This window comes from Antechinus flavipes, chromosome 4, assembly GCF_016432865.1.
Source record: "Antechinus flavipes isolate AdamAnt ecotype Samford, QLD, Australia chromosome 4, AdamAnt_v2, whole genome shotgun sequence".
In the NCBI taxonomy this organism is placed as follows: Eukaryota; Metazoa; Chordata; class Mammalia; order Dasyuromorphia; family Dasyuridae; genus Antechinus; species Antechinus flavipes.
Genome location: NC_067401.1, coordinates 171,364,350 through 171,383,989, shown reverse-complemented (window position 1 = coordinate 171,383,989; position 19,640 = coordinate 171,364,350). Strand labels below are relative to the sequence as shown.

Below are 19,640 nucleotides of genomic sequence, written 5' to 3'. Positions count from 1 at the left end.
GCTGGAAGCCGATTACTTACTTGCGCGTGGCGCAGCCGCTGGCTAAACAAGCCGAGTCCCCGCCCTCTTTCCCGAAATGTTAAAACCCTGGAGCTGCTGGCATATCCCACACTATCAGCTGGCATATCCCACACTATCAGCAAAGCTATGGAGGTCCTGCAACTGAGTCTCCGACACTCGCCCTGGAAGGCGCTGTCCAAGGAGGTAGGGGATATTTTAATGAGGAGGGATAATTGGAATGGGGGCATCCTGGGCAGCCTGAGGCTGTAGGGATTCGGCGAAGCTGATAAAAGTCAGTGAATTGGAGATTTTTCCTTACCCTCTGTGCCCTTTTTGCCACTGTCTCGTTAAGGTTATTTGTTATCTCAGTCTGGATTCGCATGAAAGCCGAAATGATATTTAGCAAAATTTGCAGATATACCTCCTAGGAGAGGTTTAGGTTTAGGACAAATCTAATAGAATTTAACTTAATTAGGGATGACTATAAAGTTCCACACTTGTTTTTTAAAAGATTAATTCCACCATATTGAATGTAGGAAGAATGTAGGGAGTGGAGGTTGGGTTGGAGGAACTATTCCTCTAATTTAGGTTTAATCCAGTTCAGTTTTGTGATGAAGAAGCCCTTCTCCCTCACCACTCCCCCACCCCAAAAAGGTAAAAATAAATTTAGTCTTCCTTGTGGGATCCATAGTATCCAGAATGAAAGAGAAAACTGTCCCGGTACTCTGCCCTGTTCAGATCATATCTGAATATTGAGTTCTGGATACCACATTTTAGGAGCAAAGATAAGAAACTGGAATTTCAAAAGAAGGGCTACCAGATTGATGAAGGACCACTATGATTGTACCATATGAAAATCAGTTTGAAGCAACTAATAATAATTAGCTGGAAGCTGAGATTTAGGAGAGACATCATCACCATCTTCAAGTATTTGGAGGGCTGTCAATGTGGAAGAAAAGAGTAGACTTGGCCCCAGAAAGATGATCTAGTTGCAGTGATATAATATAAATTTTCAATAATATAAATTTCTATTTGATAAAAGGAGAAATTTCCTTACAGTTTGAATTATTTTGAAAAGTTCTACCTCAAAAGTTAAGGAATTCCCACATCTTAATCACTGCCATTATGTGAGTATCTAAATGAAATAATTAAGTCTATAAATTTGGAAAAGTTCTGTGTAAATGTCATTATAATTATCTAATTATTATATTATTCTTTTTGATTAGGATTAAGTGGTGGAAGGAATTTATAAAGAGATACATTTAGGCTTGGTAAAGAAAACTCCTAATGCTTAGAGTTGTTCAAAAAGGAATTAGGTTGCCCTGAAAAGTGATGTTTTCCTCCTAGTTTAAGGTTGTCTAGGAAAAGATGTTTGATCATTTGTGTGATTTGGTGGGGTGAACAAAGGAAGAAGGTGTGCCTTTAGGTCTGGGTTGGGTTAATTAATTTTTGAGATGCCTTCCAACTCAGAAATCCTGAGCTTCTATGTCCCTAGGACTTGGAGAAGCAATATTCCCCCAGCAGATGGTCCCACCGATTGAATGCTGAAGAGGTGATAAAAGCTCATGTTCAAGTGGGAACAGAAGGTAAGGGCATTAATCTTTTCTCAACAGACCGTCTCCTGTATGTCAAAATATACATGGAAAAGACAGGTGAGACCAGAGGACCCTGTTTTTCTGAAATAGCACAAATGTTCTAAGACATATCACCTATAAGAGAACAATAACAGTTTTACCTGAAAGGGTCAGGCAAGTTTTAGAATTATGTGACACTCTCCTACCTCCCAAATTTTAATAAGTTCCACAAACAACTGTCACCTGACTAGCCTCTGGTTAAGTTAGGCTTAGAGCAAATGCAACATCTGTTAACCTTTGCACTTTATCAAAGGCCATGGAAACTCTTCTGAAGCCTGTAAAGGTTTGTGACTCCCAGTGTTTGATTTTCTGGACTCCTGGAATGTAGTGTTCCATTTAGTGTTTTTATTATTAATAATTAAATTGAGTTGAAATATATGTGTTTTGGGTTGGTGATTTTATGGCTCTGAGAATTTCTTCATCTTATAACTTCCCATCTTAGATTTCTCAGTAAGTTAAAGTTTTCCCATTGTCAGTCAGCTGGTATGTGTCCCTGACAAGCACTGACCTTCCAGGCTAGCCTTCACTTAAAAACTTTTATTCTGATAATTTTTCAAGACTTTGTTGACACTCATTTAGATAACTGGAAATATTCTGGGATGTTAAAAAACCAGGATTTCTGATAAAATTGTTTTTAATCCTGCCAAGATCTCCCTGTCCCTGCACAAAAAACCAACGCTCATACTTTCTGCACTCTAGTTTTGCCTCTTTTCAAAAGTCAGAATAGAACAGTTTCCTAATATTGAGGTTTGGCAAAAGTAAATAAGTAGAGAGAGCAGGATATTAAAACCGGTTCATTTGCCCAGTGGGTATGAATCTGAGTCAAGTCCAATGATTTTCCTTTATTCCCTCTAGTGATGAATATGTGGTAACTGGGTAGCAAATGTTTGTTTGGTGTTATGGGGAGGGGTGGGATGATGAGTATATTTTAAAATCCTGTTCTGAAGAAATTCATAATTTCAGAATAGTTAGAAAAAAATCAGGCAGGTTACATACACTGTTCTGGCAGACAGTATGGGAAGGTACAGGGTAGCACATAGGATGCTTCTTCATGTTACCTGATTTTATTTGGAGAGAGAAAGGAAGGACTGTTTACTACTGTGGGAAACGAGGCAGTTGTTAGCAGTTTGTCTCCTAACAAAGTTGGAGCTCAGTCAGGATACAGACAGCAAAATGGAAGAAGGGGGAAAGATGACATATTTAGCTGATGTATCTTGCATATTCTCATAGAAGAATTCAAACTCATTGAAAACAGCTGAAAATTATTCATCTCGTTTTTTAAAATTTTGTACCCCAACACATTGCCTTACACACATAGGTTATTTAACAATTATTTGTTAGATTCTAAGAGTTGAAGGAAACACCAAAGTCCTTGTCCTTGATGAATTTAAAATGTAGAAAATTAGATCGTCATCAGCATTCGTATATATCACTAACAAAACCCAACAGTTAGAGTTACAAAGAGAAATTCCATTTAAAGTAACTACTGATTGTATAAAATATTTAGGAATCTATCTGCCAAGGGAAAATCAGAAACTTTATGAGCAAAACTACAAAACACTTTCCACACAAATTAAGTCTGATCTAACCAACTGGAAAAATATTAAATGCTCTTGGATTGGGTGAGCAAATATAATAAAGATGATCATACTACCTAAACTAATCTATTTATTTAGCGCTATACCACTCAGACTCCCAAAAACTATTTTGATGACCTAGAAAAAATAACAACAAAGTTCATATGGAAAAACAAAAGGTCAAGAATTTCAAGGGAATTAATGAAAAAAAAAAAAAATCAAATGAGGGTGGCCTAGCTGTACCAGATCTAAAATTATATTATAAAGCAGCAGTTACTAAAACCATCTGGTATTGGCTAAGAAATAGACTAGTTGATCAGTGGAATAGGTTGGGTTCAAAGGACAAAACAGCCAATAATTTTAATAATCTAGTGTTTGACAAACCCAAAGACCCCAGTTTTTGGGATATTGCTGGGAAAATTGGAAATTAGTATGGCAGAAACTAGGCATTGACCCACACTTAACACCATACACCAAGATAAGGTCAAAATGGATTCATGACCTAGGCATAAAGAATGAGATTATAAATAAATTGGAAGAGCATAGGATAGTTTACCTCTCAGACCTTTGGAAGAGGAAGGAATTTATGACCAAAGAAGAATTAGAGATCACTATTGACCACAAAATAGAAAATTTTGATTATATCAAATTAAAAAGTTTTTGTACAAACAAAACAAGTGCAGACAAGATTAGAAGGGAAACAATAAACTGGGAAAACATTTTTACAGTCAAAGGTTCTGATAAAGGCCTCATTTCCAAAATATATAGAAAACTGACTAATTTATAAGAAATCAAGCCATTCTCCAATTGATAAATGGTCAAAGGATATGAACAGACAATTCTCAGATGAAGAAATTAAAACTATTTATAGCCATATGAAAATATGCTCCAAATCATTATTAATCAGAGAAATGCAAATTAAGACAACTCTGAGATACCACTACACACCTGTCAGATTGGCTAGAATGACAGGGAAAGACAATGCGGGATGTTGGAGAGGATGTGGAAAAACAGGGACACTGATATGTTATTGGTGGAATTGTGAACACATCCAGCCATTCTGGAGAGCAATTTGGAACTATGCTCAAAAAATTATTAAACTGTGCATACAGCTTTGATCCAGCATTCTACTGGGCTTATACCCCAAAGAGATACTAAAGAAGGGAAAGGGACCTGTATGTGCCAAAATGTTTGTGACAGCCCTATTTGTAGTGGCTAGAAGCTGGAAAATGAAAGGATGCCCATCAGTTGGAGAATGGTTGAGTAAATTGTGGTATATGAATGTTATGGAATATTATTGTTCTGTAAGAAATGACCAGCAGGATGAATGCAGAGAGGACTGGCAAGACTTACATGAATTGATGCTAAGTGAAATGAGCAGAACCAGTAGATCATTATAAACCTCAACAACGATATTTTTGAGGATGTATTCTGATGGAAGTGGATCTCTTCGATATAGAGAGCTAATTCAGTTTCAATTGATCAAGGATGGACAGAAGCAGCTACACCCAAAGAAAGAACACTGGGAAATGAATATAAACTGCTTGCATTTTTGTTTTTCTTCCCCGGGTATTTATACCTTCTGAATCCAGTTCTCCCTGTGCAACAAGAGAACTGTTCAATTCTGCACACATATATTATATCTAGGATATACTAACCTATTTAACATATAAAGGACTGCTTGCCATCTAGGGGAGGGGGTAAAGGGAGGGAGGGGAAAAATCGGAACAGAAATGAGTGCAAGGGATAATGCTGTAAAAAATTACCCTGGCATGGGTTCTGTCAATAAAAAGTTTTTAAAAATTTAAAATATATATATATATATTGAAAGAGAATTTGGAATAAATAATATTAAGTTTTCTCTTCATAACTTGAAATAACTGAAAACCTTTTTAAAATATATTTTTATTTAGAAGATATTGCATGGAAGATGAATGAATACACTAGTGACTTTAATTTTTTTTTTAATCAGTAATATTTTTAAGTCAGCAATTTTTTAAGTAAAAATGTTTCAAAGCAAAGTGAAAATATAAAGAATATGTTGAGGACAAAAAAAAAAGAAAATCAGATCTTCACAAATAATCATATTAAATAATATAGAAGAATATTTAAAAGGTTTAAGAACAAGTCGAAGGGGTCCTCAAACTTTTTAAATAGGGGACCAGTTCACTGTCCCTCAGACTGTTGGAGGGCCCAATTATAGTAAAAACAAAAACTTTGTTTTGTGGGCCTTTCAATAAAGAAACTTCATAGCCCTGGGTGAGGGGGATAATCATCCTCAACTGCCACATCTGGCCCGCAGGCCGTAGTACTGCATCTAGAGAGAAAACTATAGATACTGAATGTGGATTCAATTTGGTTTGTTTGTTTTTTTCCCCTTTTGATCTGATTTTTCTTGTATAACATGACAAATATGGAAATACATTTAAATAAACATTTAACCTACTTCAGATTGCTTGCTGTGTTAGGGAGGGAGGAGAAGGAAAAATTTGGAATTCAAAATCCTACAGAAACAAATGTTGAAAACTGACTTTTCATGTATTTGGAAAAATAAAATACTATTGAGAGAGAGAAAAAAAAGAAAAAGTATTTTAAAAGATCAGAGGAATAGAGTTACCCTACTTAGAGATTATGTAGCTACATAGCTCTCCCCTGTATGGTTTTGTATAATCTCTTATGTTAACAATTATATAGAATATGGATTATCTGAGGTGTTTAATCAGCAGATCACTGTTGAGTATAAAAGTAGTTTTGTGAGATTTTACACATTTAACAGCATTTAACATAAGATTGCTTCTGTCTTTGTGTGCCTGTCACAGTCACTTAATTTTGTTGACTCTTCATGACTCCAATGTTAGCTACATAAAAGATTTGAAGGGAAAAAAAAGGAAATGAAATGATCTTGCTAGATGCTGTAACATAAACATCGGTGATACCTAAACTAGGGAGAATTAAAACAAAACCAAACCGAAACAAAACAAAACAAAAAAACCCAAAAACAAAAAACTGCAGAACTGTACCTCTAATGAATATTGATATAAATATTTTAGATAAAATATTAGCAAAACTACAATTACTTAACAAAGATTGTATAATATACCCAGGCAGAATTTTTACTAAGAATGGAGATCTGATTCAGTATTAGGTAAATTATAAACATAATTGTCCATGTTAATAACAAATAAAAATATCAGTAGAAACAGAAAAAAATCTTTGGTAAAATATAACACCTCTTCCTGTTACCATATGTTAGAAAGCATGGAAATAAAAATAACTTTCTCTCATATGAGAAGTAGTATTTATCTAAGAGCCAGACTTCTCTGTTTATAATGGAAATAACCTAGATTAGCTATAAGTAAAGATTTCCATTTTTACCATTACTATTCAATATAGTGCTAGGAAAGCCAGTTATAGCAAGAAGGGGGGTGGGGGGTGGGAATTGAGCACAAAAAAAGAAATAACAAAATTATCATTTCTTTCTTTTTAAAAAAAATTAAAGCTTTTTATTTACAAAACATATGCATGAATAATATTTCAACATTGACCCTTGCAAAACTTCTGTTCCAAATTTTTCCGTCCTTTCCCTCACCCCCTCCTCTACATGGCAGGTAATCCAGTACATAGTAAATATTTTAAAATATGTTAAATCCAATATATGTATACATATTTATATAGTTATCTTGTTGCACAAGAAAAATCTGATCAGGAAGAAAAAAAATCTGAGAAAGAAAACAAAATGCAAGCAAACATCAACAGAAAGCATGAAAATGCTATGTTGTGGTCCACATTCAGTCCCCACAGGCGGATATATATAACTTTCTTCATCATTGAACAACTGGAACTGATTTGAATCATTGTATAATCTTCTTGTTGCCGTTATTAAATGATCTGGTTTTGCTCATTTCACTTAGCATCAGTTCATGTAAATCTCTCCAGGCCTCTCTGAAATCATTCTGTTGGTCATTTCTTACAGAACAATAATATTCCATAACATTCATGTACCATAATTTATTCAGCCATTCTCCAATTGATGGGCATCCATTCAATTTCCAGTTTCTAACCACTAACATTTTTGCACATGTGAGTCCCTTTCCCTCCTTTAAGATCTCTTTGGGATATACGCCCAATAGAAACACTGTTAGGTCAAAGGATATATACAGTTTGATAACTTTTTGAGCATAGTTCCAAATTGCTCTCCAGAATGGTTGGATCCATTCACAGTTCCACCAATAATGTATCAGTGTCCCGGTTTTCCCACATCCCTTGCAACATTCTGCATTATCTTTCCCTATCATTCTAGCCAATCTGACAGGTGTGTAATGGTATCTCAGAGTTGTCTTAATTTGCATTTCTCTGATCAATAGTGATTTGGAGCCCCTTTTTATATGACTAGAAATAATTTCAATTTCTTCATCTGAGAATTGTCTGTTCATATCCTTTGACCATTTATCAATTGGAGAATGGCTTGAGTTATTATTAATTTGAGTCAATTCTCTATGTATTTTAGAAATGAGACTTTTATCAGATCCTTAATGTTTTTCCAGTTTATTGCTTCCTTTCTAATCTTGTCTGTATTAGTTTTGTTTGTTCAGAAACTTTTTAACTTAATATAATCAAAATTATCTATTTTGTGACCAATAATGATTTCTAGTACTTCTTTAGTCACAAATTCCTTCTTCTTCCATAGATCTGAGAGATAAACTATCCTAAGTTCTTCTAATTTGTTTATGATATCATTCTTTATGTATAGATCATGAACACATTTTGACCTTATTTTGGTATATGGTGTTAGGCACGGTCAATGCCTAGTTTCTCCCATACTAGTTTCCAATTTTCCCAGCAGTTTTTGTCAAATAGTGCGTTCTTATTCCAAAAGCTGGGGTCTTTGGGTTTGTCAAACACTAGATTACTATAGTCATTGACTATTTTGTCCTGTGAACCTAAACTATTCCATTGATCAACTACTCTGTTTCTTAGCTAGTACCAAATAGTTTTGATGACCACTGCTTTTATAAGATAATTTTAGATCTGATAGGCCACCTTCATATGATTTTTTTTCCCATTAATTCTCTTGAAATTCTTGACTCTTTGTTCTTCCAGATGAATTTTGTTGTTATTTTTTCTAGGTCAGTAAAATAGTTCCTTAGGAGTTTGATTGGTATAGCACTAAATAAATAGATTAGTTTAGGTAGTATTGTCATCTTTATTATATTTGTCAACCTATTCAAGAGCATTTGATATTTTTCCAGTTATTTAGATTTGACTTTATTTGTGTGGAAAGTGTTTTGTAGTTTTGCTTATATAGTTCCTGACTTTCCCTTGGCAGATAGATTCCCAAATATTTTATATTATCAACAGTTATTTTAAATGGAATTTTTCTTTGTATTTCTTGCTGCTGGATTTTGTTAGTGATGTATAAAAATGGTGATTTGTGTGTATTTATTTTGAATCCTGCAACTTTGCTAAAGTTGTAGATTATTTCTAATAGTTTTTAGTTCATTCTCTAGCGTTCTCATCATATCATCTGCAAAGAGTGATAATTTATTTCCTCTTTACCTACTCTAATTCCTTTAATCTCTTTTTCTTCTCTTATTGCCAAAGTTAGCATTTCTAATACAATATTGAATAGTAATGGTGATAGTGGGCAACCTTGTTTCACCGCTGAAGTTATTGGAATGGTTCCAGTTTATCACCATTACATATGATGCTTGCTGGTGGTTTTAAATAGATGCTACTGACTATTTTAAGGGAAAGTCCATTTATTCCTATACCCTATAGTGTTTTTAATAGGAATGGATGTTGGATTTTATTAAATGCTTTTTCTGCATCTATTGAGATAATCATATATTTTTTGTTAATTTGGTTATTGATATAGTCAGTTATGCTAATAGTTCTAATTTTGAACCAGCCCTGCATTCCTGGAATAAATCCTACTTGGTCCTGTGGATAATATACTCTCTTTGCTAATATTTGATTTAAGATTTTTGCATTAATATTCATTAGGGAGATTGGTTTATAATTTTCTTTCTCTGTTTTTGTCCTACCTGGTTTAGGTATCAGTACCATTTCTGTGTCATAAAAGGAATTTGGTAGGGGTCTGTTGTTATTGTTCTTTAAATGTTTGGTAGAATTCACATGTAAATCCATCTGGTCCTGGGGATTTTTTCTTAGGGAGTTGATTAATAGCTTGTTCTATTTCTTTTTCTAAAATGGGACTATTTAAGCAATTTATTTCCTCTTCTGTTAATCTGGGCAATCTATATTTTTGTAGGTATTCCCCATTTCACTTAGGTTATCAAATTTATTGGCATAAAGTTGGGCAAAGTAGCTCTAATTTCCTCTTCATTGGTGGAAAGTTCTCCCTTTTCATTTTTGAGACTAATAATTTGATTTTTCTCTTTCCTTTTTCTAATCAAATTAACTAAAAGTTTATCTATTTTTTCCCATAAAACCAACTTTTAGTTTTATTTATTAATTCAACAGTTTTTTAATTTTCATTTTATTACCATATATACTCGAATAAAAGCCGAGTTTTTCTGCCCAATTTTTGGGCAGAAAATCCCTTCCTCGGCTTATACTGGAGTCACTAGATAAAACATGTGTAAATATCCCTTTGAATGCCCCCCTGCTGTGTAGTATACAGTGTGAGTGCCGACTGTGATACTACAGGGCCGGCCGTTGCTACGGTGATGCAGCTGTTCCTGTAGTATTACAGTCGGTAACCGGACTGTATACTAATGCTGGCAACCGCTCTACATACGTATACCGGCACCCGCTCTCTTCCTCTCCGGGCACTGGTGCGCTACTTAAACCTACTGATATAATAAGTTTTCCCAGATTTTTGGGTTAAAATTAGGGGCCTCGGCTTATATTCGGGTCGGCTTATACTCGAGTATATAGGGTAATCTCTCCTTTTATTTTTAGTATTCAAGTTTGATATTTGATTGGGGTTTTTTAATTTGTTCTTTTTCTAGCTTTTTTAGTTGCAAGCCTAATTCATGGATTTTCTCTAATTTATGTAAGTAAGCATCTAGAGATATAAAATTCCCCTTATTACTGCTTTGATTGCATCCCATAAATTTTGGTATGTTGTCTCATTATTGTCATTCTCTTGGATGAAATTATTAGTTGTGTCTGTGATTTGCTTTTTCACCCATTCATTCTTTAGGCTGGAATTATTTACTTTCCAATTACTTTTTGGTCTGTTTTCTTCTGGCCGCCTTATATTGTGTGTAATTTTTATTGCATCATGATCTGAAAAAAATGCATTTACTATTTTTGCCTTTCTGCATTTGATTTTGAGATTTTTAATGCCCTAACACATATTCAAAAATGATCCTTTTTTTGTGGATGGCGTGATAATTTACTTAGAGGACCCTGACGAGTCAACTGAAAAACTATATTTCAGCATAATTTCAAGATACAAAACAAACCCATACAAATCATCAGCATTTTTAGATATTGCTAACAAAATCCAGTAGGAAGAGAGAGAAATTATACTTAAAATTATTACAGATAGCATAAAATACTTGGGAATCTACTTGTCAAGATATTATACGGGAACCATATGAACATAATTATAAAAATGCTTTATACAAATAAAGACATTTAAACAATTGAAGAAATATTAATTGCTCACAGGTAGGCTAAGCCAATATAAAAAAATGAAAGTACTACTTAAATCACTTATTCAGAGTCATGCCAGAGTACCAAAGAATTATTTTATAGAACTGGAAATAGTAAAATTCTTTTGGAGGAATAAATATCAAAGGGAATTAATGAAAGAAAGTGGGAAGGAATAGGACCTATCTAGCAGTATCATATTTCAAACTTTATTACAAAGTCATAATCATCAAAATAATTTTCTGCTAGATAAGAAATAGGTTGATCAATGGAGCATAGGTATATAACATATAGAAGCAGATGTATGCAGTAACATTGTAATAATATTTGGAAACTTTTACAACTTTTTTAATAACTCAAACTTTTCCCTTAAAGGCCCATTATTTTAACACTATTATTCTGGCCACATGTGAATATGGGTCATGGATCACTACAATGTTGGAATAAATGAAGTATAGGATCATTCCAGAAGTCTTTGTGGATAAGCATGTAGTAAATGTGGGCAGGCAGTTGTGTTCCAACACAACACAAATAAAATGTTCAAGAGAAGCAGTGAAACAGATGCCATTGGAGAACTATGTAGCCAGAAAGAAAAGATGAGCTGATTATAGGAAACTATTAATGGATAACCATCAACTCCAGTGGTAGCAACATAATATTAAGAAAGCATGAGAAAGGCTCTATTATTTTGAAGGTAAATCTTACCTTGTGACAAAAAACTAAGCAAACTCAACAAAAGAACTGCCTCTGACATTGTTATGACATTCTAAACCCATAATTCCCTATCTCTCTACTGAAAGGAGCAAAGTTTATTTCTTTATTACTTCTTCAGGGCCAAAATTGTTTGTTATAGTTATATAATATTGAACTTAATTTAACATTCTTTTCATTTACATTATTGGAATTACTCTATAGGTAATTTTCCTAGTCCTGCTAATTTCATCTGTACTAATTCAGATAAACGTTCCCAACTTTTTCTGAATTCTTCATTATTCATTGTTTTTTATAGTATAGTAATATTTTATACAAAAGTATATCATACTCAAGTGTCATTCCTTCATTTACAGATATATCTACTTTATATCCAATTTTCCCACTACAACAAGAAGTATTATTATAAATATTTGAATATAGATATACTATCCCTCTTTGGGCTATTCCTCCATTTTGCACTTGTGTGTTGGCTCCCTCAGTGGATTGTGATCCCAAGTTCAAAGTACTTTGTGGGTTCATTCTAAAGCTAGCTCATAAATCCCACTGGTATATTTATTTGGTCTCTTTTTAACAAAAGATGTGATTTATTAACATAGTAATACAAAGTTTCTACTATAAACATGGAGTAATTTTCCCACAAATACATCCAGTATCAACAGGGAGAGTTGAGCTCATAAGTGAAAATACATATATCCACTTATATACCTGACAGGGACATAACCCTTGTATCTCATTTTCTTTGTTACCTGCTCCTCATATCCTTGTCATTTTATCTGTTAGATTAGAGAGAGGGATTTAGTTGATGTCCTTTCCTCTCTTCTTCTTTCTCCTTTTCCTCCTTCCTTCTTCTATTTTCTTCATTCTCCCTTCTCTACCCCTTTTCTATCTTCTCTTCTTATCTCCCTTTGGAAGGGTGTAAATGGTTTGGTGATTTGTGTCATTCCAAATTATTTTTCAGATGGACTAGACCAGTTCATCTCTCTACTGGAATTCTCTCCTTTTTCCCCATAACCCCTTCAGCATAGATTCTTGTGTCATCCATGTCACTCAATCATTCTACTTCTAAAGTTCTTCAGAGAGATCTTGAGAGTGTTCTTGTGTCAGTTTTTTTCATCATCATGTGAATCATTTTGGCATTCGAAAAACATGGCCAGCCCATTGGATCTGCACTCTTTGCAGTAGAGTTTGATCGTTTAGCAGTTCAACTTGAGAAAGGACTAGACTGTATAGGTCCTTCAAAGCTAAACAGAGGAATTTATATTTGATCCCAAAGTAACCTTTGTGATCACCTATTCTAACCAGCCCTTAGGCAGACATCCCCTATATAATACTCCCCAGAATGGTCATTTAGCTCCCATCTGAAGGCCTCTAGTAATGAAGAATTTACTATTCACTGAGGTAACTCATTGAGTTTTTTGGACAACTAATTGATTACTTAGCAAGTATGGCAGCATAAAGCCAATATAATTGGTGTAGAAGATGTTACCATACTTAAAATATATTCCATTATCATCTCTGTTTCTTAGGCTGTATGTAGAAGACAGGGATTCTTTCTCTCTTCCATTTAAGCTGCTTTTTCCTCCAGATCACTATATATGTTTTTTTAAATATAATTATATGCAATATTCATACATTGACTCCTCAGGCTCCACAAATATAGGAACCTTTCACACTTGTCTCTGTATCCTAGTGCCTAGTATAGTTAACTGAATAAATGTTGATTCACCAAGTAATCAATATTCGAAGAAAACAAAAATATATCATAGATAGAAACTGAATGAATGTCCATCAATTGGAGAGTGGCTGAATAAATTATGGTATATGAATGTTATGGAATATTATTGTTCTGTAAGAAACAACAAGTAGGATGATTTCAGAGAGGCCTGGAGAGACTTACACGAACTGATGCTAAGTGAAATGAGCAGAACCAGGAGATCTTTATACATGGCAACAAGACTATATGATGATCAATTCTGGTGGGCATGGCTCTCTTCAATAGTGATATGATACAAACCAGTTACAATTGTTCAATGATAGAGCCATCTATACCCAGAGAAACAACCTGGTAACTGAGTGTGGACCGCAACATAGCATTCTTACTTTTTCTATTGTTGTTTGCTTGCAGTTTGTTTTCTTTCTCAGTTTTTTTTCTTCCTTCTTGATCAATTTTTCTTGAGCAACAAGATAACTATATAAATAAGTATACATATATTGGATTTAACATATATTTTAACATATTTAACGTGTATTGGGCTACCTGCCATCTAGGAGAGAGGATGAAGAGAAGGAGGGGATAATTTGGAACAGAAGGCTTTGCAAAGGTCAATGTATAAAATTGCCATGCATATGTTTTGTAAATAAAAAGCTTTAATTAAAACACACACACACACACACACACACACACACACACACACACATATATATATATACATATACATATATATATATCATAGAGTCCTTGAATTTCAATATTAATGGATAGCTATTTTTTTTCTTCCATAAATAGAACAAATTTGATCAATTCCTAACTGCTCAGGCTAAAAGTCCACTAGGTTGGCATATAAAAAACATTACTGAGCTTAGAGAAACGTTTGCCCTTGTGGAATTATTTCTTCAGAGGTGCCCCTCAGAACTAACTTAGAGGCAGGATTGAGTCTCATGAGAAGGTGAGATCAAAATTTTTTGCATTACCAGAGCCCAAGCACAAAATGAATACAGGCCTCATATAAAGTATCTAGCCTGTTATAACCCAAAGAGGTACTAAGAAGGGAAAGGGACCTGTATGTGCCAAAATGTTTGTGGCAGCCCTGTTTATAGTGGCTAGAAGCTGGAAAATGAAAGGATGCCCATCAATTGGAGAATGGTTGAGTAAATTGTGGTATATGAATGTTATGGAATATTACTGTTCTGTAAGAAATGACCAGCAGGATGAATACAGAGAGGACTGGCGAGACGTACATGAACTGATGCTAAGTGAAATGAGCAGAACCAGGAAATCATTATATACCTCAACAATGATACTGTATGAGGATGTATTCTGATGGAAGTAGATTTCTTTGACAAAGAGATCTAACTCAGTTTCAATTGATCAAGGATGAACAGAAGCAGCTACACCCAAAGAAAGAACACTGGGAAATGAATGTAAACTGCTTGCATTTTTGTTTTTCTTCCCAGGTTATTTATACCTTCTGAATCCAATTCTCCCTGTGCAATAAGAGAACTGTTCGGTTCTGCACACATATATTGTATCTAGGATATACTGTAACCTATTTAACATGTATGGGACTGCTTGCCATCTGGGGGAGGGGAAAAATCGGAACAGAAGTGAGTACAAGGGATAATGTAAAAAATTACCCAGGCATGGGTTCTATCAATAAAAAGTTATTAAAAGGGAAAAAAAGTATCTAGCCTGTGAAGTCTTGATATAGGAATGCATAAGGTTTACTGGTTAACAGGGAATTTTTCTTATTCTGTGTCTGGAATAGTTACCAAGGAAGTCCGGGCAAGCAAAAAGAATATACTTGGTGTCAGTTATGGAGCAGGTGATGGTGAGAAACTGGACATCTATTTCCCTGCCAAGACATCTAAAGGTAAGTTGAGGACTGAGTAGGTAGAGGTCCCTAGGAAGCAGATTTAATCTGGATGTAAGGGAATTTTTTTTTAATCATAATTAATTGTCCAAAAAAACAAATGGGCTACCTCAATGAATAGTAAATTCTTCATTACTAGAGGCCTTCAGGTAGGAGTTAAATGACCATGTTATAGAGGGGATAATCTCCCTAAGGGCTGGTTAGACTAAGTGATCACAAAAATTACTTCTGATTCTGAGATTTTGTGATTTAGACCTCTGTATTATTTCAGATCTCTGAATCTCTATTGAGACAAAATGATGGAGTTATACTGATGATGTTCATTCATGCCTTGAGTCACCTACAAACACACACACATATGTGTGTATATATATAATTTCTTACAGAGTTACCTTTTTTCCTGTTTATTCATGGAGGATATTGGCAAGAAGGAAGGTGAGCTAGTGGAGATATGTCTATGTAAAAGGTGGGTGTAGTAGATAGACCTGGAATCAGGAAGACATGTATTCAAATCCAGCCTCAGACACTACTAGCTCTGTGATCCTGGGGACATCACTTTACCTTTCTGTAAAATGGTAATAATAATAGCATCTATTTCCCACCCTGTTGTGAGGATCCAATGAAATAATATTCACAAATAAATATTATTTATTAAAATAAATATTTAATGTTTGCGAACATTAAAGTCCTTTGTAATGATATTATTATCATAGAAGTTGGTAGAGGTGAAGAGGGGACCCCGAAACTCTGAAAATCCTTAAAGAAGAAAATCTCATTCAAATCTGCCTCAGTGAGGGACCCTGCCCCAAAGAACAAACAGTTTCATCTTTGTTATCTGGGTGGGTTTGGCTCAGTCCTGAAACTCAATGAATTCAATTCAAATTCTAGCCCTAGCTGAAATCCAGCAAGGAGCCAACTTGAAACTTCACCCACGGGCCCTTTAGCTAAATCTCTCATTATAAAAAGAGTCTAATTAAAATCCTCTCTTTGTAGAGGTTCCAAACATGCCAGCTATACCATGCTTGGCATCCCAAGGAGCCTCTGTCCACTGCAGTACTTTTTCCAGTGCCATCCTCTCTTCACCCTCACCTATTTCCCTAACCAGACTTTAACCTTACTTCCAATACTCATAATAACCCTCTTTTATCAATCTAGGTTTTTGGGTCTGTAAATTCCTTTACAGAGAACCTCTGCGCTGCCAGAAGGGAGTCCCCAAAACTCTCTACCCTTGCGCTGAATCCCAAGGAGGTACAAGGGAGCCAAACTTTTCCATTTGGCTCCCTGAACCCCGAACCTGCCACTAGACCTTATCATTTAACTCCCTGACCACCAGAAACACTAATTTCATTTGGGTTCCCTAAACCTAAACCTCATCAAAGGGAGGGACAATGGGAATTATTTTGCTTTTCCTGAGTTATAGCAGCTCTAGCAGCTCTGATCTAGGGAGAAAGTTAAATAGAGGTGTTTGTAAGGACTAGTGAGAAGCAGCTGCTACTTAGGTGATTTCAGCTGTCCTTCATTCCTCCCTGAGCCCTGAACCCCTATCTGGCAAGGGCAATATGCTAGAGAGAAAAGGTGTTTTGCTCCAGGAAAAATCAGAGCAAACTTTGCAGAGACACCAAGTGGGTGATAGTACTTACCTGGGCAGCTTGCTTCCCGGTTAACAGGCTTTGTGGGTATTTTTCCTTCCCCAGTAAGGACTATTCAGCCTTTATGGTGCCCCCATTGATAGCAGCAGGAGTAGCAGTGGCTGTAGTGGCTTATGACATTGCTCCCAAAGGTAAATAAGGGAATGGAGGGGGAAGCATTTGAGAGAAGAATCTAAATCCAAAGCGTAAGTACACATCATTTGTCATGTCTGTACAGGTAATATAGATCTGATGGTGAGCCAAATAAGGCGCAGTGTTCTCTTCATCCAGAAGCAGTACTCATTCAATAGGTGAGTATCTGTATCTTCTTTAATATCTTGCTGATTAGCATCAGAGGGAATGTCTGGCCAATAAGCAGAAAAGAGAATACTTAGTTGTTAACTGTTAAATCAAATTTTTTTCCAGTTAGGTGCCTTTAGAAAACTACTTGCAAAGTTGTATTAAACACAGACTTCTATGTGGATCTCTAATTTTTTTTTTTCTGTTCTGATTCACTTCAGGGGAATTTACTTATGTGGACATTCAGCTGGAGCTCACTTGGTCTCCATGGTACTTTTGACAGACTGGACTTTATATGAAGTAATTCCTAACATTAAAGGTATCTATGAATTTTTCATCCTATTTTGAACTTTAAAAAAAAAAAAGGATAATTTAATGCCAAAAATAATAATCGTAACACAATCAAGACAAATAATAAAGCAATGCAAAAATGCATAAAGTCCAAATCCTATAACAAATTCACCAAATTTAGCACTTTCTATATTCTAGTATTCTGCTAAGCCCTAAGAATGTACATTAACAAAAAGAAACATTTTCTGTCCTTTAAGGAGCTTTTATATTCTAGAGGGAAACATATTGCACCCACTAAGTATAACAGAAGGGTAATAGAAGTAAAAGGGATAAGGAAGGAGATCAGACTGCTTTCCTGGGTTCAAAGAATTCCCTAGGTTTAACATAACAATAGTGTAGGCTGATAGTTGTTTTGCTTCTCCAAGCTTTGCTTCTTTGTCAATTTTTAGTTCCATATCTCTAATCCTTTCTTTTGTTTTTCATTTCTTTGAATTGTGTCTGACTTTTTGTGACCCCATTTGGGATTTTCTTGGTAAAAATACTAGAATGGCTTGTCATTTCCTTCTCCACCTTATTTTACAAATGAGAAAACTGAGGCAAACAAGGTTAAGTGACTTGCCCAAAGTCACACAGTGTCCGAAGCCAGATTTTGTGATGGCAGGCTTGGTGCTGCTCTGCCCTGAGCCCCCTGTCTGCCCATTCTGTTGACAGATATGTAAACATGCTTTACCATCAATTCTCTGAAGTTGTGACTGGCCACACTGGTGATCAGAGCTCTGAAACCTTTCATTGCTTTCTTTAAAGTGTTAGGAACTGGCCTACAAATTGTTTTCATGATTCTGCTTCCTTTGAATTATATCACTATAGAAGTCTCCCAGACTTCCCCGATTTCTTTATATTGTTATGCCACAGTTCTCTTTAACTGTCCTGACTCAGTTTCCCTGCACTAGTTTCCCTTGTCTCAGTTTCTTTTACTATTCTTTGTCAATCCCCTAAGTTGTAAAACCCCACCTCTGGTCCATTACTGAGGACCAATTACGCTAAGGTTATAAATTGTTAGCCCAAGCAAGATAAACAAGAAAGTAGACTTCCTTACTCTTTTCTGTCCTCAAGAATTTACTATATCTCTCTAAAATATTCCAAGATATTTCACTGACATCTTTATCTCTGTGTATTCAGACATTCTGTCTCTGGGTTTTTTTGGTTTTATGGCCTCCCCCATCCTGAGAGCTTCTTACCTTTTCCTTTGTTTAGAGAAAAGGTATTTAAGAAGTTGGGGTTCCTCCATTCATTGCTGGAGAATGGCGGCTGGCGGGTGGATGCTGGACAAAGAATCCATTCTTTGAGATGACAGTTTCCTCCAGCCCTGGGACCAACATGAATTCCTTGGTCCCAGTATATCTTTATCTCTGTCTGACTGGATAATTTGAGACGAGAGTCCTGTCCAGTCAATCTTACTCTCCCATTAATAAAATATTAAAAACTCTCTAATCTCTCTCCTGCCTCAGTTTCTCTGGCATTACAATATTTGTCTTTTTTATTGTACAATAGTATTCCAACATTTTCAAATACATAACTTTTCAGTCATTCTTCTCTTAATGTACTCTTAAAGTACTGCTTTATGTATTTTTCCTAGATATAACTTTCTCTTCTGTCTTTGACCTTCATAGAATATATGCCCAATAGGATGTGAAAAAAATTGGGAATTTAAAGTTCTATTGGTAGAGTAGTGAACTGGTCCAACTATCCTGAAGAACAATTTGGAACTTTGCCTAAAGGACCATAAAACTGTGCATTCTATCACAATTGGAATTTAACAAAAGGACAAACTGAGGTAGATCTCTGAGCAAGATAACATTTATTAGCAGGAGCATGCTACCTATCAGTAAGTGGCCCAATAGCTTGCTTCCACTTATGGGAAAGACTCCAAACCAAAGGAAAATTAGGTTTTATGGAGCACAGAACCAAGAACAGAACAAGGTAGGTGACATTGTGGAATTGGGAGCAACATGATTGGTTACAGAGTTGAGGTGCAGGGATCAATTTGATTACTTGGAAATTTAATAATGGGGACTAAAACATCACTGCTTCCCATTATGAAACTAAGAAGAGCTCGTTGTTTTGAGTCTAAGTATGACATAGTGACCCAGACTTTTGAATAGCAAATCAGCCATTGTTGAAGGAAAGCTTGCTTGAGTAAAAATATTTGACTCAACTCCTTTTGTGTTCACACACATTCCCCATGGTTAGCAAAATTTCTTGAGGTAGAAGAGCTAGATTTTT

General features: G+C 35.2%; 1 protein-coding gene across 1 annotated transcript in view; it reads left to right on the top strand.

Moving 5' to 3' along the window:
• The first annotated feature begins 111 nt into the window (after positions 1-111).
• Positions 112-19,640, top strand: part of AFMID (arylformamidase) — a 38,808-nt gene continuing 19,279 nt past the window's right edge. Inside the window, exons 1-7 of the mRNA XM_051995483.1 lie at positions 112-204; positions 1,496-1,586; positions 15,034-15,138; positions 15,525-15,573; positions 16,833-16,918; positions 17,005-17,077; positions 17,288-17,385. Of these exons, the coding sequence (XP_051851443.1) occupies positions 148-204; positions 1,496-1,586; positions 15,034-15,138; positions 15,525-15,573; positions 16,833-16,918; positions 17,005-17,077; positions 17,288-17,385 (559 nt within the window). The 5' untranslated portion in view covers positions 112-147. The remainder of the gene's footprint in view (positions 205-1,495; positions 1,587-15,033; positions 15,139-15,524; positions 15,574-16,832; positions 16,919-17,004; positions 17,078-17,287; positions 17,386-19,640) is intronic.